Genomic DNA, 16,598 nt, shown 5'->3' with positions numbered 1-16,598 from the left:
TATTAGTAAGATTATATATATATGTAATTTTTTTGGAGTAAATTTGGGTTTGTAATTGTTTCAAAATAAAGTATAGATATATATATATATGTGTGTGTGTGTGTGTATGTATAGTATTCATAGAAAAAATTTACATAATAATATAATGAAGATGAAAATAAATGTTTTATGTGATTAACAAGTTGTGGTGGACTAAATATTATATTTGGGCTGGTTTACATTTGAAGCCCATTCGGAGAAACTCCGTTTCAAAAACACTTTTCAGTTTTGACCAAAAAACACGAACTCTGTTATGAGGGGCGTTTCAGTAAATTCTCGAATTATCGGGGTCGGTTCATACGCCTGTCAAAAGAGGGGGGGTTCTTCGTCTTCCCGGAGCCCCAATACAGAAACCCAATTCCGCCACTCGTCGTCCCCAAAATTTATTATGCTTTGGTGATCGGCTCCTCTATTTTTGGTTACCGCATAACTGGAAACCTTTATTTTGACTGTGTACTAGCAGAGAGGGTAAGCAAAGAGAGGATACGCTACTTCTGTGCTTGTTGATTATCCATCGACATATACGTATACAGGGATGGCGGGTTCAGAGACAAAGTTCTTGCAGGAACTGATTTTGTACGCGGCCAGTGCGGCGCTGAGCTGCTTGGTATTGTTTGCGGGGCTCAGACACCTCGACCCGAACAGGGAGGCATCGAAGAAGGCGCTTGAGCACAAGAAGGAAATCGCTAAGCGCTTGGGTCGTCCTCTAATTAATACCACGCCCTACGAGGTATTGGTTGTCTCTTAGTTTTGTTGTTCGTCGGTTTTTTTTTTTTTTTTTCAATTTGTTAAATAATTCAAAAGCTTCAGTTATTAGGTTATCTGAGTTTTGTTGGTAGAATTAGTATTTTTAATTAAGACGTTATTGAATTTGAATCAGAACATTTTGGATATGGTATTTGATTATGAATAATTTGATATATTTGGATTTGTGGAGATTATAATTGCTTATTTGGGGATAGTATATGGCGTTTTCTGTTGAACTTATTGCAATTAAGCTTCCATTTTTAAGAATTTAAGAAAATCCTCTCTCTGTATGCCAAACATAGGCATTGGGCTCTCTTTAATGAGTAATCTGACTCATTACCAATACAACAGATGATAGATTACGGTGAAAAAAATAACAACCTTCAAATTAAAATATGCAATGCTGCATCAGTATTGTTTTTTGATAGTGAAGCATTAAAGTATATCAAATTATTCATAATCAAATTATTAATGCGGTAATAACTTGACATTATTAATTTGGTTTTGTATTAAATGGGCAGAATAAGTGGAGTGAATCTTCGTACTGTTTCACGAAGTAGTTTTCCTATATAGGGACAATGAGTCTAATGGTCTGGGATAAGGTTTCTTTGATGGGTAACTGAATTACTAGGTTTATTAGGTGTGAGACCAATTTGGTTTTGTTTACAATGCAATGTAAATGTAGACAGAGTAAGCTGCTTAGATTTTGCTTGACTAAAAAATTTAGTTAGTTTCCTTAAATGAATGATAATGATGTGGGATAAATTTAGGATTTCCTGAACCTGCCATGTTAGAATGTTTCTTATTTTTCGATTTAATCTTTATACATCTTTTCAAGGAATTAGTTTCAATTTGAAAAATCTCTGTACTTAGAGAATTATGGACTTTAAAAAATTGTCTTTTTAATTATTAACTACGCTATTATTTTTATTGTTGTTTTATGTTTTGAGTTCTGCTTTTTCCCCTTCAACAGGATGTAATAGCTTGTGATGTCATAAATCCTGACCATATTGATGTGGAGTTTGACTCCATTGGGGGATTGGAAACCATCAAAGAAGCTTTATATGAACTTGTCATTCTTCCTTTGAGGAGGCCTGAGCTGTTTTCTCATGGGAAGCTTCTTGGTCAGCAGAAAGGGGTTCTTTTATATGGTCCTCCTGGTACTGGGAAGACTATGCTTGCGAAAGCTATTGCTAAAGAGTCTGGAGCTGTTTTCATCAATGTGAGGATTTCCAATCTAATGAGCAAGTGGTTCGGGGATGCACAGAAACTTGGTGAGTGTGTGAAAGTTATTCTGTTGTTTGTCTTTTAAACTTTTAATTAAGCTACTTTCATCATGTGATTGAATGGGATTTATTACCATTATGGTCTATTGAGTGGATCACTTGACTGGTCTTGTGGGTTTAATCTTTGCCTTTCTTCCCCGTTAGTATGGAACGTGTTATCCTTATACTTGCTCTAGGCCTTACAAGATGGATGCCTGCCTGTTGTGAATATTGGTTAATTGCCCGTATGTTAGTTACTGCCTAGTGTTTAATCGTCGCGATCCTTTTGCAGTTGCTGCTGTTTTTAGCTTGGCTTATAAACTCCAGCCAGCTATTATATTTATTGATGAGGTTGACAGCTTTCTTGGTCAGCGACGTGCTAGTGATCATGAAGCCTTAACAAACATGAAGACCGAGTTCATGGCTTTATGGGATGGATTTACCACAGATCGTGAGTTTTCTCTCACTAATTGTTTGCTTCTTAAAATCTTAATATGTAATTGTTTCCCTTGCAAATAAGTCACATTTGCGTAGAGTTAAATCACTCTCTGAATTAAATAGTGTTAATCTCAGTATTAATATTTTTCTGTTGTTGCATTTTTTAGACAATGCAAGAGTGATGGTTCTTGCTGCGACAAATCGCCCATCAGAACTTGATGAAGCTATACTACGACGTCTACCTCAAGCCTTTGAGATTGGGATACCTGACAGGAGGGAGAGGGCTGAGATATTAAAAGTGATTTTGAAGGGTGAGAGGGTCGAAAACAATATTGATTATGATCGAGTAGCCAGTTTGTGTGAAGGATATACAGGGTCTGATCTTCTTGAACTCTGTAAAAAGGCAGCATATTTTCCTATCAGGGAACTGTTAGATCAAGAGAAGACTGGAAAGCCATCATCAGTATGTTTATATATTATTCCTGGACTTGTTACCATCTTCTGATGTATTATAGTAGGTTTTTCATTTATTTTGCTTTAGAGGGTGTTTGGAATTACTTAAAGAAACATTTTGAGTTAACTTTAAGCATTAGGGGCTGTACTATATTTAGATTAGGCAGGTTCTACTAAAAAGGAAATAATTATGTGTAAGAGGTAGAAATAAAATTAGATTAGCAAACTAAATATAGAAAAAAAATTACAAAATATAATGCTTATCTTTTCTATTTAAAAGTTGTGTTAAGCATCTAACTTGTTTTATTACCAAACAGTAAATTGAAACAAGGTGCTGAAAGTTTCTCATAAAGACAAGATAACCAATCTCAAACTATCCTTTTAAATTGGTCCGAGGTCTGAATGCCTTTGGTGTTATTGCTTTGTTTAGGATCAAGCTGCTTTGTTCTTCTATTTATGTTCTAGATTCGTTTATGTTTAAATCTTTACTTCTGCTGACTGCTCTAGCTGCTTTGAACACCACATTTGTTTAGGTTTAGATATTTGGGCCAAAAGCAACTTTTTGCTTTCACATTTGCACTATGCATTCAACTAGTAACCTTCCTTTACTGTGTATGCTTTAGTCTGTTGACTTTCTTAAATATTTTTCAGGCTCCTCGGCCATTGTCACAGTTAGATTTGGAGAAAGTTCTTGCCTCTACAAAAAAGACAAAGGTTGCTGCCAGTGAGTATGTTGGGTTAACCTCACAACCATCTGCGTGGCTGGCCAGGCAAAGGGAGTCAGATGATTATCCAGTCCAAGCTGCAATAAATGAGCTCTCTAAGCTTGTGGTTTCCCAAATCATCAACCTTCAATCAGATTCTCAGGAACCCTAAAGTTTGTACCCTAAATCCAACTCATCTGTAGTAGTATTCTGGTATGTGTAGAGTGATGCTCCAAGGAATCTGGCTAGTTTTCATTGTCAAATATTTTTTGGGTATTGGGCATCTAACATGCAAATTATATAGTTTGACACAGCTTGGGTGCCATCAGTATTTGATCTAGGCACTCTCTTAAGATTGAATGTTCTTAGAAATACTCCACATTTGTTCTTTAGCATTTTATATCATAAGCTGGTGATGCTTTTGATATTCCTGGAACAGTTATTATTTCTATTGGTTTAGCGGTCAGTATATCTTTCATTTAGCATTTGTTTATCAACACTAAATCATTATTCTGGCCAGTCAAAGTTAAGTCATTCGTGATAAAAGATTTCCATGGCCTTGCTCCATGGGCATTGAATCATCGACTGGTACTATTCTTTCAATTTGCTAAAAGTCCGTCCAAAGAGCGGTGACCTTTTTCTGTCTATAAGATAAGAAGAGCAGATACAATGGAAGCCTTAGTAAGTGTGTCATCTTTATTCTTATTTGTAGTCTAACAATTACTATACAATTGAATTGCAGCTTATTTTAAGATAAGCCATTACGTTCCATTTTTTCTTTTTCCCCCCCCTCTGATATTTTAAAAGTGTAAGCTCCAGCTTTTCTGTTAGAGGATAAAAGAGCAAGTCCCAGCTTTTTCGGCAAAGGAATAGTTTATTCATTGAAAACATGTTATGATCATCATTTGGTTCTCTTTCCAGGCCATCTTTAGTTCATATGAATATGATACGCATGTTGCGTTTGGCATGAATGATTAAAAGGCCTGTTTGAAAGAGCTGGCAAGAAAAGTACTGGTCCAGCCATCTTCTTATAATGCCATTCAAACAATTGAGTAAATACATCGTCTAAATCTGAGTTCTTCCCAAGTAGCTGCTCTACTTTTATATTCATTTGATTTGTTAGTTCAGTAAAAAAAATTTAACTCTGTAAATTTCTGATTTACCCTTTTGTCTTGGCTGTTGCGAAGATATTGCCTGCCATTTTTTTTTCTGCTGTGTATTTCTGCTAGTTTTTTGGAGTCAAATAATTTCTTGTTTTTAAATCTAAGCACTCGCCATTTTTTGACAGTAATAATTCCTGTATGTAAATACAGTAACACGACTGATGCCGTAAGTCTCATTGAACTGTAGAAAGTGACGCATCTCGTTTTGTGTAGCTGGACGTTGAAATGTATATATATATATGGCCATGACTGTCACCTTTCTGTTCTCTTGTAGTACAGGAACCATACAGAAAAGCCATGTTTTATACAAAGAAAGGTCATTTGGAGAAGACAGAGATCCATTGATAATTGATTCCCCACCAACACTACCGTAATAACTTGTAAGCTAATATTACCGGACACAATCAACTTGGATTTTTGGCACCAAATCTCGGTACAAAATGTATCTTCATCCAAGTTATATACATATATATACATAGATATTGGGTGAAACCCAAACAAAATATTACTCTATTATAAGATTTTATATCCTATAAAACTGTTGGAATCGTATATTAATATTTTCTCTAAATAAAAAAAAAAATGTACAATATTTGATTTAGTAGAATCGATGATAAGATCGAGTTAAATTTCGGTTAACTTATTACGTTTATAAAATTAAAAAAAAAATAGTTTTTTATTAATATTCGGAGTATTAAATTTAATTAAATTTTAGAACCCGTTTCGGTTATAAATAAAATGAATATTTTATGGTAATTATAATATCTTAATTAGTAGTTGTAATGAATTAAAATCTCGATCTAAACCTTTTTTTTTTAAAAAAAAATTAAAGTAAAAGATTAATTTTTTGTACTACAAAAGAAATTTAACTTTTCAAGAAAAGTATTAAAAGTTTTACAAGCAAAAGAAAAAAAATATATTGTTAGACTGTCGAAAAACAAATATATATATATATGTATATATAGAGATATGTATTTGAAGAAATACACTATCGGATCAAATGGTTGTTCGTTGAAGAAATCAGCAATCAACAGCTTATGAGATAAGAGAGACTTGAACAACTTAATAATTTTACTTACTAAGATCCTTTGACCTTAGTCCTTTCGCAGCAGCTTACAGCAGACACCAAGTGTATAAAATAAAACTACACAAATTATATACGTATCTTTTATATATATATATATATACACACATATAGATTGCGAATAATATATAATATTATCCCTAAATTTGAACACATAAATTCACTTTAGAAAAAAATTTAATTCCAAATATTTAATTCCCTCACCAAGTCACAGGCCTAATAGAGGCTTATTTAGAAGTCAAAATAATTGAATACGTAAGTACGCAAAGTATGCTTCAAATAATTATTTTATACAAATAAAAACATTATATTATAATAATTTGCTTGCCCTAAAAAATTATATACACATATATGTGTGTGTGTATAATTTATCAATCAACTGCCCCTTCTAATGTCATAATAGTCCATATGGTCAGTCATCACTGCTCGCAAAGAACGCTCCTTTCTCACTCTGACCTAATCTTCTTACTTCCTGCCGGCTCCAGCCAATGCCTAATAACTCCCCCCCACACACAACCATCATTGAATTTTCAACAGATTCATTCAATTCCCCACTTTCCAAATTACGCATTGCATCTCAACTTCATCTGAGATTTTGATCGAAACAATCGACGATGCTACTGGTTTATGTTATCTTCGTCGCAGTCCTTTTATGTGTTCTTCGATTTTTATCGAAAACATCTGTTCTTCACATCATTGCCGCGTTTTGGCAATCGTTAGAAGATAGATTGTACTTGTATCAGTCCTACAAAGTACCCCAATTCAACGAAAATCTACAGGAAAACCTGCTCTACCGCAAAGTGTACACTTACTTGCATTCTCTCCCTTCCGTGGAGGACTCCGATTTCACGAACCTCTTCACAGGATCCAAGCCGAACGACATCCTTCTCCGCCTCGATCCGGCTCAGAGAATTTCCGACTCGTTTCTTGGCGCCAGGCTTTGGTGGACGAGCGAGAAATCCGATAGCGATGCCGGAAGAGCGTTCGTGTTGAGACTGAGGAAGAAAGAAAAGCGTCGAGTCTTGCGTCCGTACATGCAACACATTCTGTCCGTTGCTGATGATATCGACCTAAGGAAAGGCGAGATCAACCTGTACTTGAACATGGAGAATGGTTCCCGCGAAAACGGACGGTGGAAATCGGTTCCGTTCAGTCATCCTGCGACCATGGACACGGTTTTGATGGACGGCGACTTGAAGAACAAGGTAAAGTCTGACCTCGAGCTCTTCGTCAAATCCAAGCAGTACTACCATCGACTAGGCCGTGTTTGGAAGCGTAGTTATCTTCTATACGGCCCGTCCGGTACCGGAAAATCGAGTTTCATCGCCGCAATGGCCAGGTTCCTCTGTTTCGACATTTACAACATCGATTTATCTCGAGTCTCCGACGACTCCGACTTGAAGATGCTCCTGGTACAAACCACGACCAAATCACTGATCGTGATAGAAAATCTCGACGAGTTATTGTCAGCGAAATCAACGGCGGTGAGCCTCTCCGGGATACTCATCTTCATGGACGGAATCATCTCGTACTGCGGGGAAGAACGGGTGATGGTGTTCACAATCAACGGCAAGGATCAAGTTGATCAAACGGTGATAAAACCGGGAAGGATCGACGTTCACATACATTTCCCGCCGTGTGATTTCTCTGCGTTTAAGAGTTTGGCCACCAGTTGTTTAGGGGTCAAAGAGCACAAGCTGTTCCCCCAAGTGGAGGAGAGTTTCCAAAACGGTGCGTATTTGAGCCAAGAGGAGATAAGCGACATCATGATTGCCAACAGAAACTCGCCTTCTCGGGCACTGAAATCCGTTATCTCCGCTTTGCAGTCCAACAAACTGGGCCGGAGATTGAGCGATTACGGGTCGGGTCAATTACTTGAGGAGTCGGGTGATTCCGGAAGCTTGTTTAGCAGAGAGAGTGTTCATGTGAAGGAGTTCAAAAAGCTGTATGGGTTTTTGAGAATTGGAAGCAGAAGGAAAGAGGAGCCATTAGATTTAGCTTCTGCAGATAAGCAGGTCCAGCTTAATTAAAAGCGCTTATTCTTCACAGTAGAGCTTTTTCTTTTTTTTCCTTTCCTGATTACTTTAAATTCAAAATAGAAAGTGCGTAACTCAACTGTAATTTGGGACATAAACCCTGTACAATTTCTGATTTCATTGCTACAGTTTGGAGTAAAAAAACACTGTATTATTCTTTTCTTTAATACTTCATGGCACTGTCAGTGCAGTCAAATATTTTAATCCCACCTAAATTTGTTTGCAAGCAACTGTATTTATTTTCGAAAGTCTTGTTTGTTTCTGTACTCGATCAATCTGTTAACCAACCACTAAGCTAATTTTTGTTAACATAATCACACCGAGCCCTTTTACCGCAGCCCGCGCCACTGAATCAACTGCTTTATTTCTAATCTCAACAATTAAGAATTCTAGTAAGATTTGTGCTACGTTTTGTGGAGATATAAGGCGTCATTCTAAGATTCCACTTTTTGACCAATTATTAGTTTTAAAATTAGTATATAGTAAACATATTTACAATATTAAAAAATATATAAATTTGATAAGGAGTCTTATATATAATATATTATTACATCATTTATTATATTCATGTAAAATATACGAAGTATGGGTCTACGACTAATTTTCCTTGGTCCATATTTTGTAATAAATATTATACAATATTTAAATATTTAATATAAATTATATGATATCAAAATATAAGGAATCGATTAAGCCCAATACCTACTTCCGAGTCAAGCCCATTAAAGGACCAACTTAGGACTCAGAAAAACTATCCTGAGATCACGTGATCTGCATGTGACAGTCAAGTCGACGTTTACGAAGCTTTTGTTCATCCAGGCCTCGATCGTCCTCCTCCCTAACCGTCAAAATTTCGAGTTTCCTCGATTCGGTCACTTGCTTCTCCGGCTCTCCCGACTCAACGACATCTCTGTTTTCTATTTTCAGGTGTCTATTCTCCGATTTCTCCTTTCGTTTCTCTTGGACCCATGGATTTCTCTGGTTTTTGCATCTTGTATGATCTGACTCAGCTGAGCGGGAATCTGTTTGATCCCGATCATTTCCCCACTGCATTCGCCTCTCGTTTGGCGGGATTTATATTTCCTTTCATTTTTCATGAATTACGCGTTAATTTCGATTTAATTGTGATCTTTCTCATGTTTGTTTTAAATGTGTATGTACTTCTTAAGATGTAGGGTTTTGGCTTGCATTATACTTGCTTTTTATCTGATTTGTATCTTGCTGTCACCGTCTTTGGATGGGAGCTGAGTTTTCATTATTCATTGCGTCAGGGTTTTAGTGAATGTTTAATTATTGTGTGCCGTTGGATTTTGAACTTGAAATTTTACTTCCATTGTGTTTTTCTTAAGCAGGTTCTTATATTTGGGATTGAGCTTAAACAGTATGGTAAGTTCCCGTGGGAATGGTTATCTCTTAATTTTTGTGTTTTATTTTTCTCTATGTTAACGAGCTGATTGGAATCTTGATTTTTTTGCTCATCTGGCAGAATTACCTTCTTGGAGCTTTTAAGCCTGCGTGTAACATTACAATTACATTTGCTGATGGAAAAAACCGCAAACAGGTAGCTTACTAACATTCCAGAACTGCTGTTCTTTGTGTAAATAGCTAGCATCAGTTTCAAGGAACAGAAATGGAAATGAACTAGTAATTGCTTTAAGTGTGTGAACTTATTCATGCTATTTTTACTGGATCTGGTAGCTGTTGTTGTTGTTGTTGTTGTTTCCAGTTAAGTTTTAAAAAAAAGGATAGCAACTTCATCATGCAAGCAGAATGCTTGCAAAATACTGAGTATACTGTGTGTTCATGTGAATTTTAGTTTTCTAGGTTGCTTTAATTCAATGCAAATAATACGTGGACTATTTCATTTCCACAATGAACCAGTTAGAATATAGTGGTTATTATGCTGATGACAATAGTTCTTTCTTTTGTTATTTTATGATCTTATAGGTTTCTATAAAGAGGGAAAATGGTCAAACAATTATGGTGCCACTTTTCCAAAGTCAAGAAAATATTTCTGGAAAGGTATTTTGCTTGCCAGGATATTTGTGAGTGTTGGACATTGGAGTGTATATTACTTTCTAAGTGGTTTTAATATCCACATCACTCGTGCCAATGAGTTGAAAGCTTTTCTGTTTGGTGTCTTCTTTAGATTTCTATAGAGCCATCACAGGGGAAAAAAGTTGAACATAACGGTGTTAAAGTTGAACTTCTTGGTCAGATAGGTGTGTCCTTGCTATAACTTCCAATGTTTCTTATAAAATGAGAAAACTAGAGACATCAGAATTGATTCTGTTCTCTTGCCAATTTTTGCATACTTAATAACAGTACTTTGGATTTAACAGAGATGTACTTCGACAGAGGAAATTTTTATGACTTTACATCCCTTGGTGAGTTCATTCTTAATTTTGTTTTTCTGCGCTTGTTTTTGAACTGCTGAGCGGTTTCCTGTTATCGTATGCAGTAGTTTTTGAATTAAAGATTATTTACAACCTGTATCATGCTTATGGTTATTCCTTAACATTGCCTTATTCTTATGATTATATTGTTTCTGACTGGTTTCTGTTTTTCATTTGTTCTGTCCAGTCATTGATTAGCCTTTGGTTGTTTGTCATTCTATTACTTGTTCGCAGTGCGTGAACTTGATGTTCCCGGAGAAATATATGAAAGGAAAACATATCCATTTGAATTTTCCACAGTTGAAATGCCATACGAAACATACAATGGAGTGAATGTGCGGCTTAGGTATGCTATTTCCCGAGTTTAAATGATCTAATGAGGTTTTCTGTGTATATTTTCTCCTTTCCTCATCCTGCTGGTCTTGTTGATCTTTAAGCTTTCAGTTTCCAGATGTTTTAGGTGGCTCAAAATTATGTTGTGGGCTTTCTTAGTTCTTAGGACCTATGTAAACTAGTTTCTTATGTCTGTTATTGGCACCTGGGTTTGGTGCATATATCTCTTTCCATAGATTTTATAGTCAGTTTTAATTGCTAGTTTCCTGTTGGGCTTGGGATTGTTATTTCGTTTTTGCTCTAAACTATTAGTCCTGTTGGCAGCTGTCTGCTGGGATAATGGAAGAACGTAAGGAATATGGTAGCCTATTAAATGATCTAAAGGTTCAGTTTCTTGTTGTATGTTTATGTGGCTGAATGGCAAAAATATATGGAAAAGACATTACCTGATTCTTATGAGCCACTGTTTGCACTTTATTTATTTCCTTGCTTTGATGTTTAGATGTTATGCTTCCTAAGATTTTGATGCAGTTTGCAGTTCCTTGTGGATGTTAAGTTGCTGCCATATACTCTGTCATATTGTCTATAAAATATTGCTAGTACCTGGGTGTTTGTAAGAAGTTAAAGGGAAGTATTTGTAGGCTACACTATATGAAAGTTTTCAGTTTCCTGACTTAGGAGATCTGGATGCTTTCGTGACTTTACTTTTTGACATTGATGGGTCTGTGATGATGAATATGGTATTATAATCAACATTTTAATTAACTATTTTTCCTTTTTGTTTCTTGTACTTCAATAGTTTTCTTATTTGGTCTTTTTAGGTATGTCCTGAAGGTGACAGTCAGTCGTGGTTATGCTGGAAGTATTGTGGAATACCAGGACTTTGTGGTAGATATCTTAATTCTCTACCATCGTTCATTCACAGAAATGCAGACAGAAATGATCTAGATATTAAACATGGATATGGTTGGCTTTTCATAGCCTGCAGCAAGCTACTCGACATTTTTGCTTCATTGACCTTACATGATTATAGATATTGATCTATGATTCACTGCATATCATCCTGTACAAAATTGTGATGTTTTTATACACTTGACAATGAAATCGGTGAAGGAGAGTATTGTCAGTTTTTTTGTTGAGAATAAAGAAGAGAGTGTGATGTTTCTATTTTTTTTCTATTGAAAATAGAAGCATTATCTGATTTTTTGCATCAAATGTTTTTATGATTTCTTGTTTTCCTGTTTCCATATCAGGTTCGCAACTATTCCCCACCTCCTCCAATTAACAATAGCATCAAGGTGAGTTAGGTGTTTACTTGTATGGTGAAACTATAACCTAAGTAATTCATAGTTACTCTTAGCCATTGACAATGAGAGTTGCATATTGATTTATGTTATTATAGGTTTGCGTTGCTTTTATCTCAAAGATTGCAGAACAGTTCTTACTTGTGAATAGTGGTAATTTTTAATTTCATAAAGTCTTGATGTCCTGTACAGATGGAAGTTGGTATTGAAGATTGCCTGCACATTGAGTTTGAGTACAATAAAAGCAAGTAAGTTGAATTTCTTTTGCCACTAAGGTTGTAGTTAGTGGTTGAACTTGGTAGGAGGAAAGCAGATATTTTGGGGCTGCGCCCCGTAATATGAAGACAAACCCTGGGAGCCGTAAAGTAAGATTGAACCTCTTGTCGAAAGCTCACAATCGAGTGTGATGCCAAATGGAGCCACTGGCTCTGGGCAAAAAAGCTGTTGGTTCTTCATACTTATGTGAAGTTGTTGATGCAACCAGGCCATATATTCTTATGCATGGCTTATGTACCCTGAATCAGAAACATCTGTCTTTTGGATTTTCTTTTTGAATATTCTAAAAGGATTTATATAGTTTCAACTGAGAAGTTCAGGAATATTTGGTACACCATTTTTTTTTATCCCTGTTGTGGTTATCTTGTTTAAGTTAGATTGGTAGAGAAATTTTACATAATTTGTTTATTGGAGTTCAAATCAATACAGGTATCACTTGAAAGATGTAATCATTGGGAAGATATATTTTCTTCTAGTAAGAATCAAGATAAAAAATATGGATCTTGAGATTAGACGTCGAGAATCTACAGGAGCAGGGGCCAATACTCATGTGGAGACAGAGACACTGGCTAAATTTGAGTTAATGGATGGTGCTCCAGTCAGAGGTATACTCATGGTTTTCATTCTGATTCCTCACATCCTAACTTCTATCATCGTTGATGTTGCAGAAAGATTCAGTTTCATTCCTATATATTTACTATTTAGTCGTTGCCATGTCATGATAGAAGCTAAATCATTTTCTTCAGAAGATTTAATAAGGTTTATAATTATGTTTGAGATAATGTGTTAGCTATCGTCTTTGTATAGTGGCTTAGTATGCTTTTATGTTTCAGGTGAATCAATACCAATCAGACTGTTTCTTAGCCCTTACGATCTGACACCAACACATCGCAACATTAACAACAAGTTCAGTGTTAAATATTTTTTGAATCTTGTTCTGGTTGATGAAGAGGACCGTCGATATTTTAAGCAGCAGGAAATTACAATATACAGGTTGCAGGAAACTTCCTGATTGAGAATTGGTTCTTCATCTTGCACAAAGAAAGTGGAAGATTAGCTGCTTTGTGACACCTTGTAAAGCTTTAACATTTTGTACGAAATTGCTGAAGTGGAGGTAATATTCAGAAGGTTTACAGTGGCATTTGTATACTTGCTTTTTGCAGCTTCATTTCGACATTCTTGCAATAATATACATGACTCGTGTGGGGATAAAACTTTAAAGGACTTCAATTCAGGTTCCTATGTGAAGCTACTTATGTGATGTCTGTCTCTTCGTATTAAGTCGTTATGGCTTACAGTTGAGGGCAAACATCCGTCCTTGGTTTTGGTTCACTTCTTATTTGCAGTCTTTCCAGGAAATGCCATTGATAAATGCTTCTATCGTTCTATGCAGTTTGCTTACTAGTTTTGCCTCAAATCTCTGTATTTTGGACCTTTGGTGATCGTATATCAACACTCGGGAAAATCTGCCAGTTTCAGACATTAGTGTTATACTGTAATGGGGCTTCCGAGTTAACCCCCAAATCAGTATTTATTCCTTATTTCTTCTTCTTATATATATATATATATATTTATGTTTTATATGTAGGTGCTTTGCATGGATTATTGATGTATTTGACGCGGTTTATAATGTGGATTTTCATAAGTATGACACTAAAAGGCTTTGCGCTTGAAAGAGGATTTTATTGAAATGTCTTGCAGCTCATTTTCTTGGCTTTTTCTTCTTCCTTGGGTGGAAAGCTTACAGGTCCATGGATTAAGGATGTATTAGAGTTCAGAAGTGGATTACTAATTAATAATTTAAATAGAAGAGTTGATTAAGGCAAGTGAACTGTAAGTTACATCACAATTTAATATAATCTTTTTGGTTATAATTTAATTAATGAACGTGCAAAATTGTTTTAAAACATGCTTTTAGTAATTTTTAAATTATTATTATTACATTATTTAAACCAAATAAAAAAGTTATTTTATTTTGTTTTTACAAATTTCAATTTTTTCTCCTTGTAAACTTTCAATACTATTATTTAAACAAAATATGAATAACAAATAAAAAAAATTCTTTCTACTTCATTAAAGTTTTTTAAATATCAGAAATAAAAATGGTTTGTAAATTTAAGCACTAAGAAAATAGTGTAGCAAACAAAATAATAATTTAGCAAATAAATTATACCAAAATATTATAATAGTAAGGGCCTTCGTTTCCCGGAGAGCGACGAAGCAGTCTAGCAGAAAGGCGGGCATGGTTGGAGTAAGAGTGTTGCTTCAAAAATTCGCGGTTCTAAGCGGAAAGCGAATTCCATTAAACACAAACAATCCCTTAAGACGAGCAACAGCAAACTCTGCGGGGGATTTTCATGGTAGGGTTTTTGCTTTCTCTACAGAGGCGAGGCGAGTGGGCACCCATAGTGGGAGCTTTCATTGCGATGACGCTCTCGCTTGCTTCATGATTCGTCTCACAGATAAGTTCTCCAATGCAGAGATAGTTCGTACAAGAGACCCTCAGGTTCATCTCATACTCGAACTCAGCCTTCATTTCTTTTGGTTCCCTAGAAAACTCAGTATTGGGAGATCGAATGTTTCTTTCTATTCATTTTCCTCGAAAACAAACGACATTACGAGTTTTTTTCCAGTCTTTTCTCCATTATTATTATTGCTATTAATCAGGTGCTGGACACGCTCGATGCGGTGCTCGATGTTAGTGGCGTGTGTGATCCTAACCGAGATCGTTACGACCATCACCAGAAAGGATTTCAGGAAGTGTTTGGTCATGGATTTAATACTAAACTCAGCAGTGCTGGCCTTGTCTACAAGGTCTGAAGCTTCTAAATACCAACTCATATATTTTATTATACTTTTGTGAGTTCTCTAGTTATTTTTTTCAATGGGATGGAGCTAAGATTTTGCTCCTCAGATTCTGATAAATTTTTCTCTCCAGCATTACGGGGCAGAGATTCTTTCCAAGCAACTTCAACTCGATAAAGGACATCCAAATGTGGATAGATTGTTCTTAGCAGTATATAAAAACTTTATCGAGGTGATGGATTCTGCATATCCTCCTGCTCTCTATCTATTCCGTGTTATCCGGCCCTAGAGTTTTCGTCAGTGATTGATAACGGGTGATAAATGGAAATTTAAGCTGTTAACATAATCGGGCTGTAACAGGCAATTGATGCTGTTGACAATGGAATCAATCAGTACGACTCTGATAAACCTCCAAGATATGAAAATAATACTAGTTTATCTTCTCGAGTTGGAAGATTGAATTTGGATTGGATGGATTCTGATCAGTCAAATGAGTCTGAGAATGAAGCCTTTCAACGTGCCATGGAACTTGCTGGCAGTGAATTTTTGGAGGTTTGGTGTTTTAGATTATTTCTTGTTTTTAACTTAATATGTTTCTTGAAGGACATATTTACTAATTTTTCCTAATATTCTTTGTAATAGAGTATTCATTTTCATGCAAAATCTTGGTTACCTGCTCGGATGGTTGTAATGGGGTGTCTTACAGCAAGAGGAGATGTTGATGCCAGTGGAGAAATCATGGTGTTGACTAAACCTTGTCCTGTAAGCTAGTAGTGATTACTTTTGTTCTATTTCTGGTAAAGTGTCTATTATCTGACTTCGACATGCAAAAATATAAGCATGGGTTAGTTTTGATTTCATTTTTGTTTTGGTTAACAATTGTGAGATTAATTTTTATAGCTTTTATAGAGCATCCTCATTTTGTTGGAAGTTTGGCTAGATTTTCCTTTTTCTGGACAGTGGAAGCTGCACATTTTTGAACTTGAGGAGGAAATGAAGATTGATCCTTCCATCAAATATGTTCTTTACCAGGTACTAATAATGTATTTTACCAATTTGTTGTCTCCTTGAGGAGCGTGGATCACATGCAACATCATACAAGCATTAACCATGCATCAAACATACTGCATCTTGTCCACAATAATTCTGGAAGAAAATAATGGTTTTATTGCAAACTTGAAGGATGACAGAAGTGGGAATTGGCGAGTGCAGGCAGTGGCAGTTTCGCCTGATAGGTTTGAGAACCGTAAACCGCTACCACTATCGTGGAGGGGTTTGGAAACTTACAAGCTCTCTAAGGTGACAGGGATTCCTGGTTGTGTTTTTGTCCATATGAGTGGATTCATTGGTGGAAATCGAAGTTACGAGGGTGCTTTGGCTATGGCAAGAGCCTCATTGAAAGCCTAAGCCAAAAAGAATAATAATTGGTTGGGCCATGGTCTGTGCCCCTAAGCCTACTATAGTACATTTGAGCTGATTCCTGTACCTGTAATTGACTAGCACGATACCATGTTCCGTTCTGTGGGGATGTCAGTGGCAGTCAAGGTACTATCAC

The 16,598-nt window shown here is 35.9% G+C and overlaps 3 protein-coding genes and 1 pseudogene across 3 annotated transcripts; all 4 read left to right on the top strand.

Moving 5' to 3' along the window:
• The first annotated feature begins 374 nt into the window (after window positions 1-374).
• On the top strand, window positions 375-4,131 carry LOC110823473 (uncharacterized). The gene is made up of 5 exons (XM_022053862.2): window positions 375-769; window positions 1,760-2,060; window positions 2,344-2,502; window positions 2,657-2,952; window positions 3,594-4,131. The coding sequence occupies exons 1-5, from the start codon at window positions 575-577 to the stop codon at window positions 3,816-3,818; spliced, it is 1,176 nt and encodes a 391-aa protein (XP_021909554.1). The 5' UTR covers window positions 375-574; the 3' UTR covers window positions 3,819-4,131.
• A 2,237-nt stretch (window positions 4,132-6,368) lies between these two features.
• On the top strand, window positions 6,369-8,096 carry LOC110823505 (AAA-ATPase At2g46620 pseudogene; annotated as a pseudogene).
• A 627-nt stretch (window positions 8,097-8,723) lies between these two features.
• LOC110823507 (vacuolar protein sorting-associated protein 26A) lies at window positions 8,724-13,468 on the top strand. Its single transcript, XM_022053900.2, has 12 exons — window positions 8,724-8,856; window positions 9,282-9,315; window positions 9,416-9,490; window positions 9,877-9,951; window positions 10,079-10,151; window positions 10,272-10,316; window positions 10,560-10,671; window positions 11,480-11,546; window positions 11,912-11,956; window positions 12,155-12,210; window positions 12,668-12,843; window positions 13,072-13,468. The coding sequence occupies exons 2-12, from the start codon at window positions 9,313-9,315 to the stop codon at window positions 13,248-13,250; spliced, it is 906 nt and encodes a 301-aa protein (XP_021909592.1). The 5' UTR covers window positions 8,724-8,856; window positions 9,282-9,312; the 3' UTR covers window positions 13,251-13,468.
• Window positions 13,469-14,401: 933 nt separating this feature from the next.
• Window positions 14,402-16,588, top strand: LOC110823506 (uncharacterized). The gene is made up of 7 exons (XM_022053899.2): window positions 14,402-14,744; window positions 14,906-15,052; window positions 15,177-15,275; window positions 15,404-15,595; window positions 15,686-15,805; window positions 16,004-16,075; window positions 16,226-16,588. Exons 1-7 carry the CDS (start codon window positions 14,481-14,483, stop codon window positions 16,448-16,450), a joined length of 1,119 nt encoding a protein of 372 aa, XP_021909591.1. The 5' UTR covers window positions 14,402-14,480; the 3' UTR covers window positions 16,451-16,588.
• Window positions 16,589-16,598: the final 10 nt, after the last annotated feature.

Source organism: Carica papaya, chromosome 9, assembly GCF_054855325.1.
Source record: "Carica papaya isolate Zhongbai chromosome 9, ASM5485532v1, whole genome shotgun sequence".
Taxonomy (NCBI): Eukaryota; Viridiplantae; Streptophyta; class Magnoliopsida; order Brassicales; family Caricaceae; genus Carica; species Carica papaya.
The sequence above is the reverse complement of the archived record's forward strand: the minus strand, read 5'-3'. Positions and strand labels throughout refer to the sequence as shown.

Bases quoted from the DNA above. Each gene is read 5' to 3' on its own strand.
- LOC110823507 (XM_022053900.2), top strand. The intron at 11,957-12,154 runs GTGAGTTAGGTG...TGTCCTGTACAG, and splicing joins CAATTAACAATAGCATCAAG to ATGGAAGTTGGTATTGAAGA. The intron at 12,211-12,667 runs GTAAGTTGAATT...AAATCAATACAG, and splicing joins TTTGAGTACAATAAAAGCAA to GTATCACTTGAAAGATGTAA.
- LOC110823506 (XM_022053899.2), top strand. From the start codon at position 14,481: ATGGTTGGAGTAAGAGTGTTGCTTCAAAAATTCGCGGTTCTAAGCGGA. The intron at 15,053-15,176 runs GTCTGAAGCTTC...TTTTCTCTCCAG, and splicing joins GTGCTGGCCTTGTCTACAAG to CATTACGGGGCAGAGATTCT. The intron at 15,276-15,403 runs GTGATGGATTCT...GGGCTGTAACAG, and splicing joins TATATAAAAACTTTATCGAG to GCAATTGATGCTGTTGACAA.
- LOC110823473 (XM_022053862.2), top strand. From the start codon at position 575: ATGGCGGGTTCAGAGACAAAGTTCTTGCAGGAACTGATTTTGTACGCG. The intron at 2,503-2,656 runs GTGAGTTTTCTC...TGCATTTTTTAG, and splicing joins GGATGGATTTACCACAGATC to ACAATGCAAGAGTGATGGTT. The intron at 2,953-3,593 runs GTATGTTTATAT...AATATTTTTCAG, and splicing joins AGACTGGAAAGCCATCATCA to GCTCCTCGGCCATTGTCACA.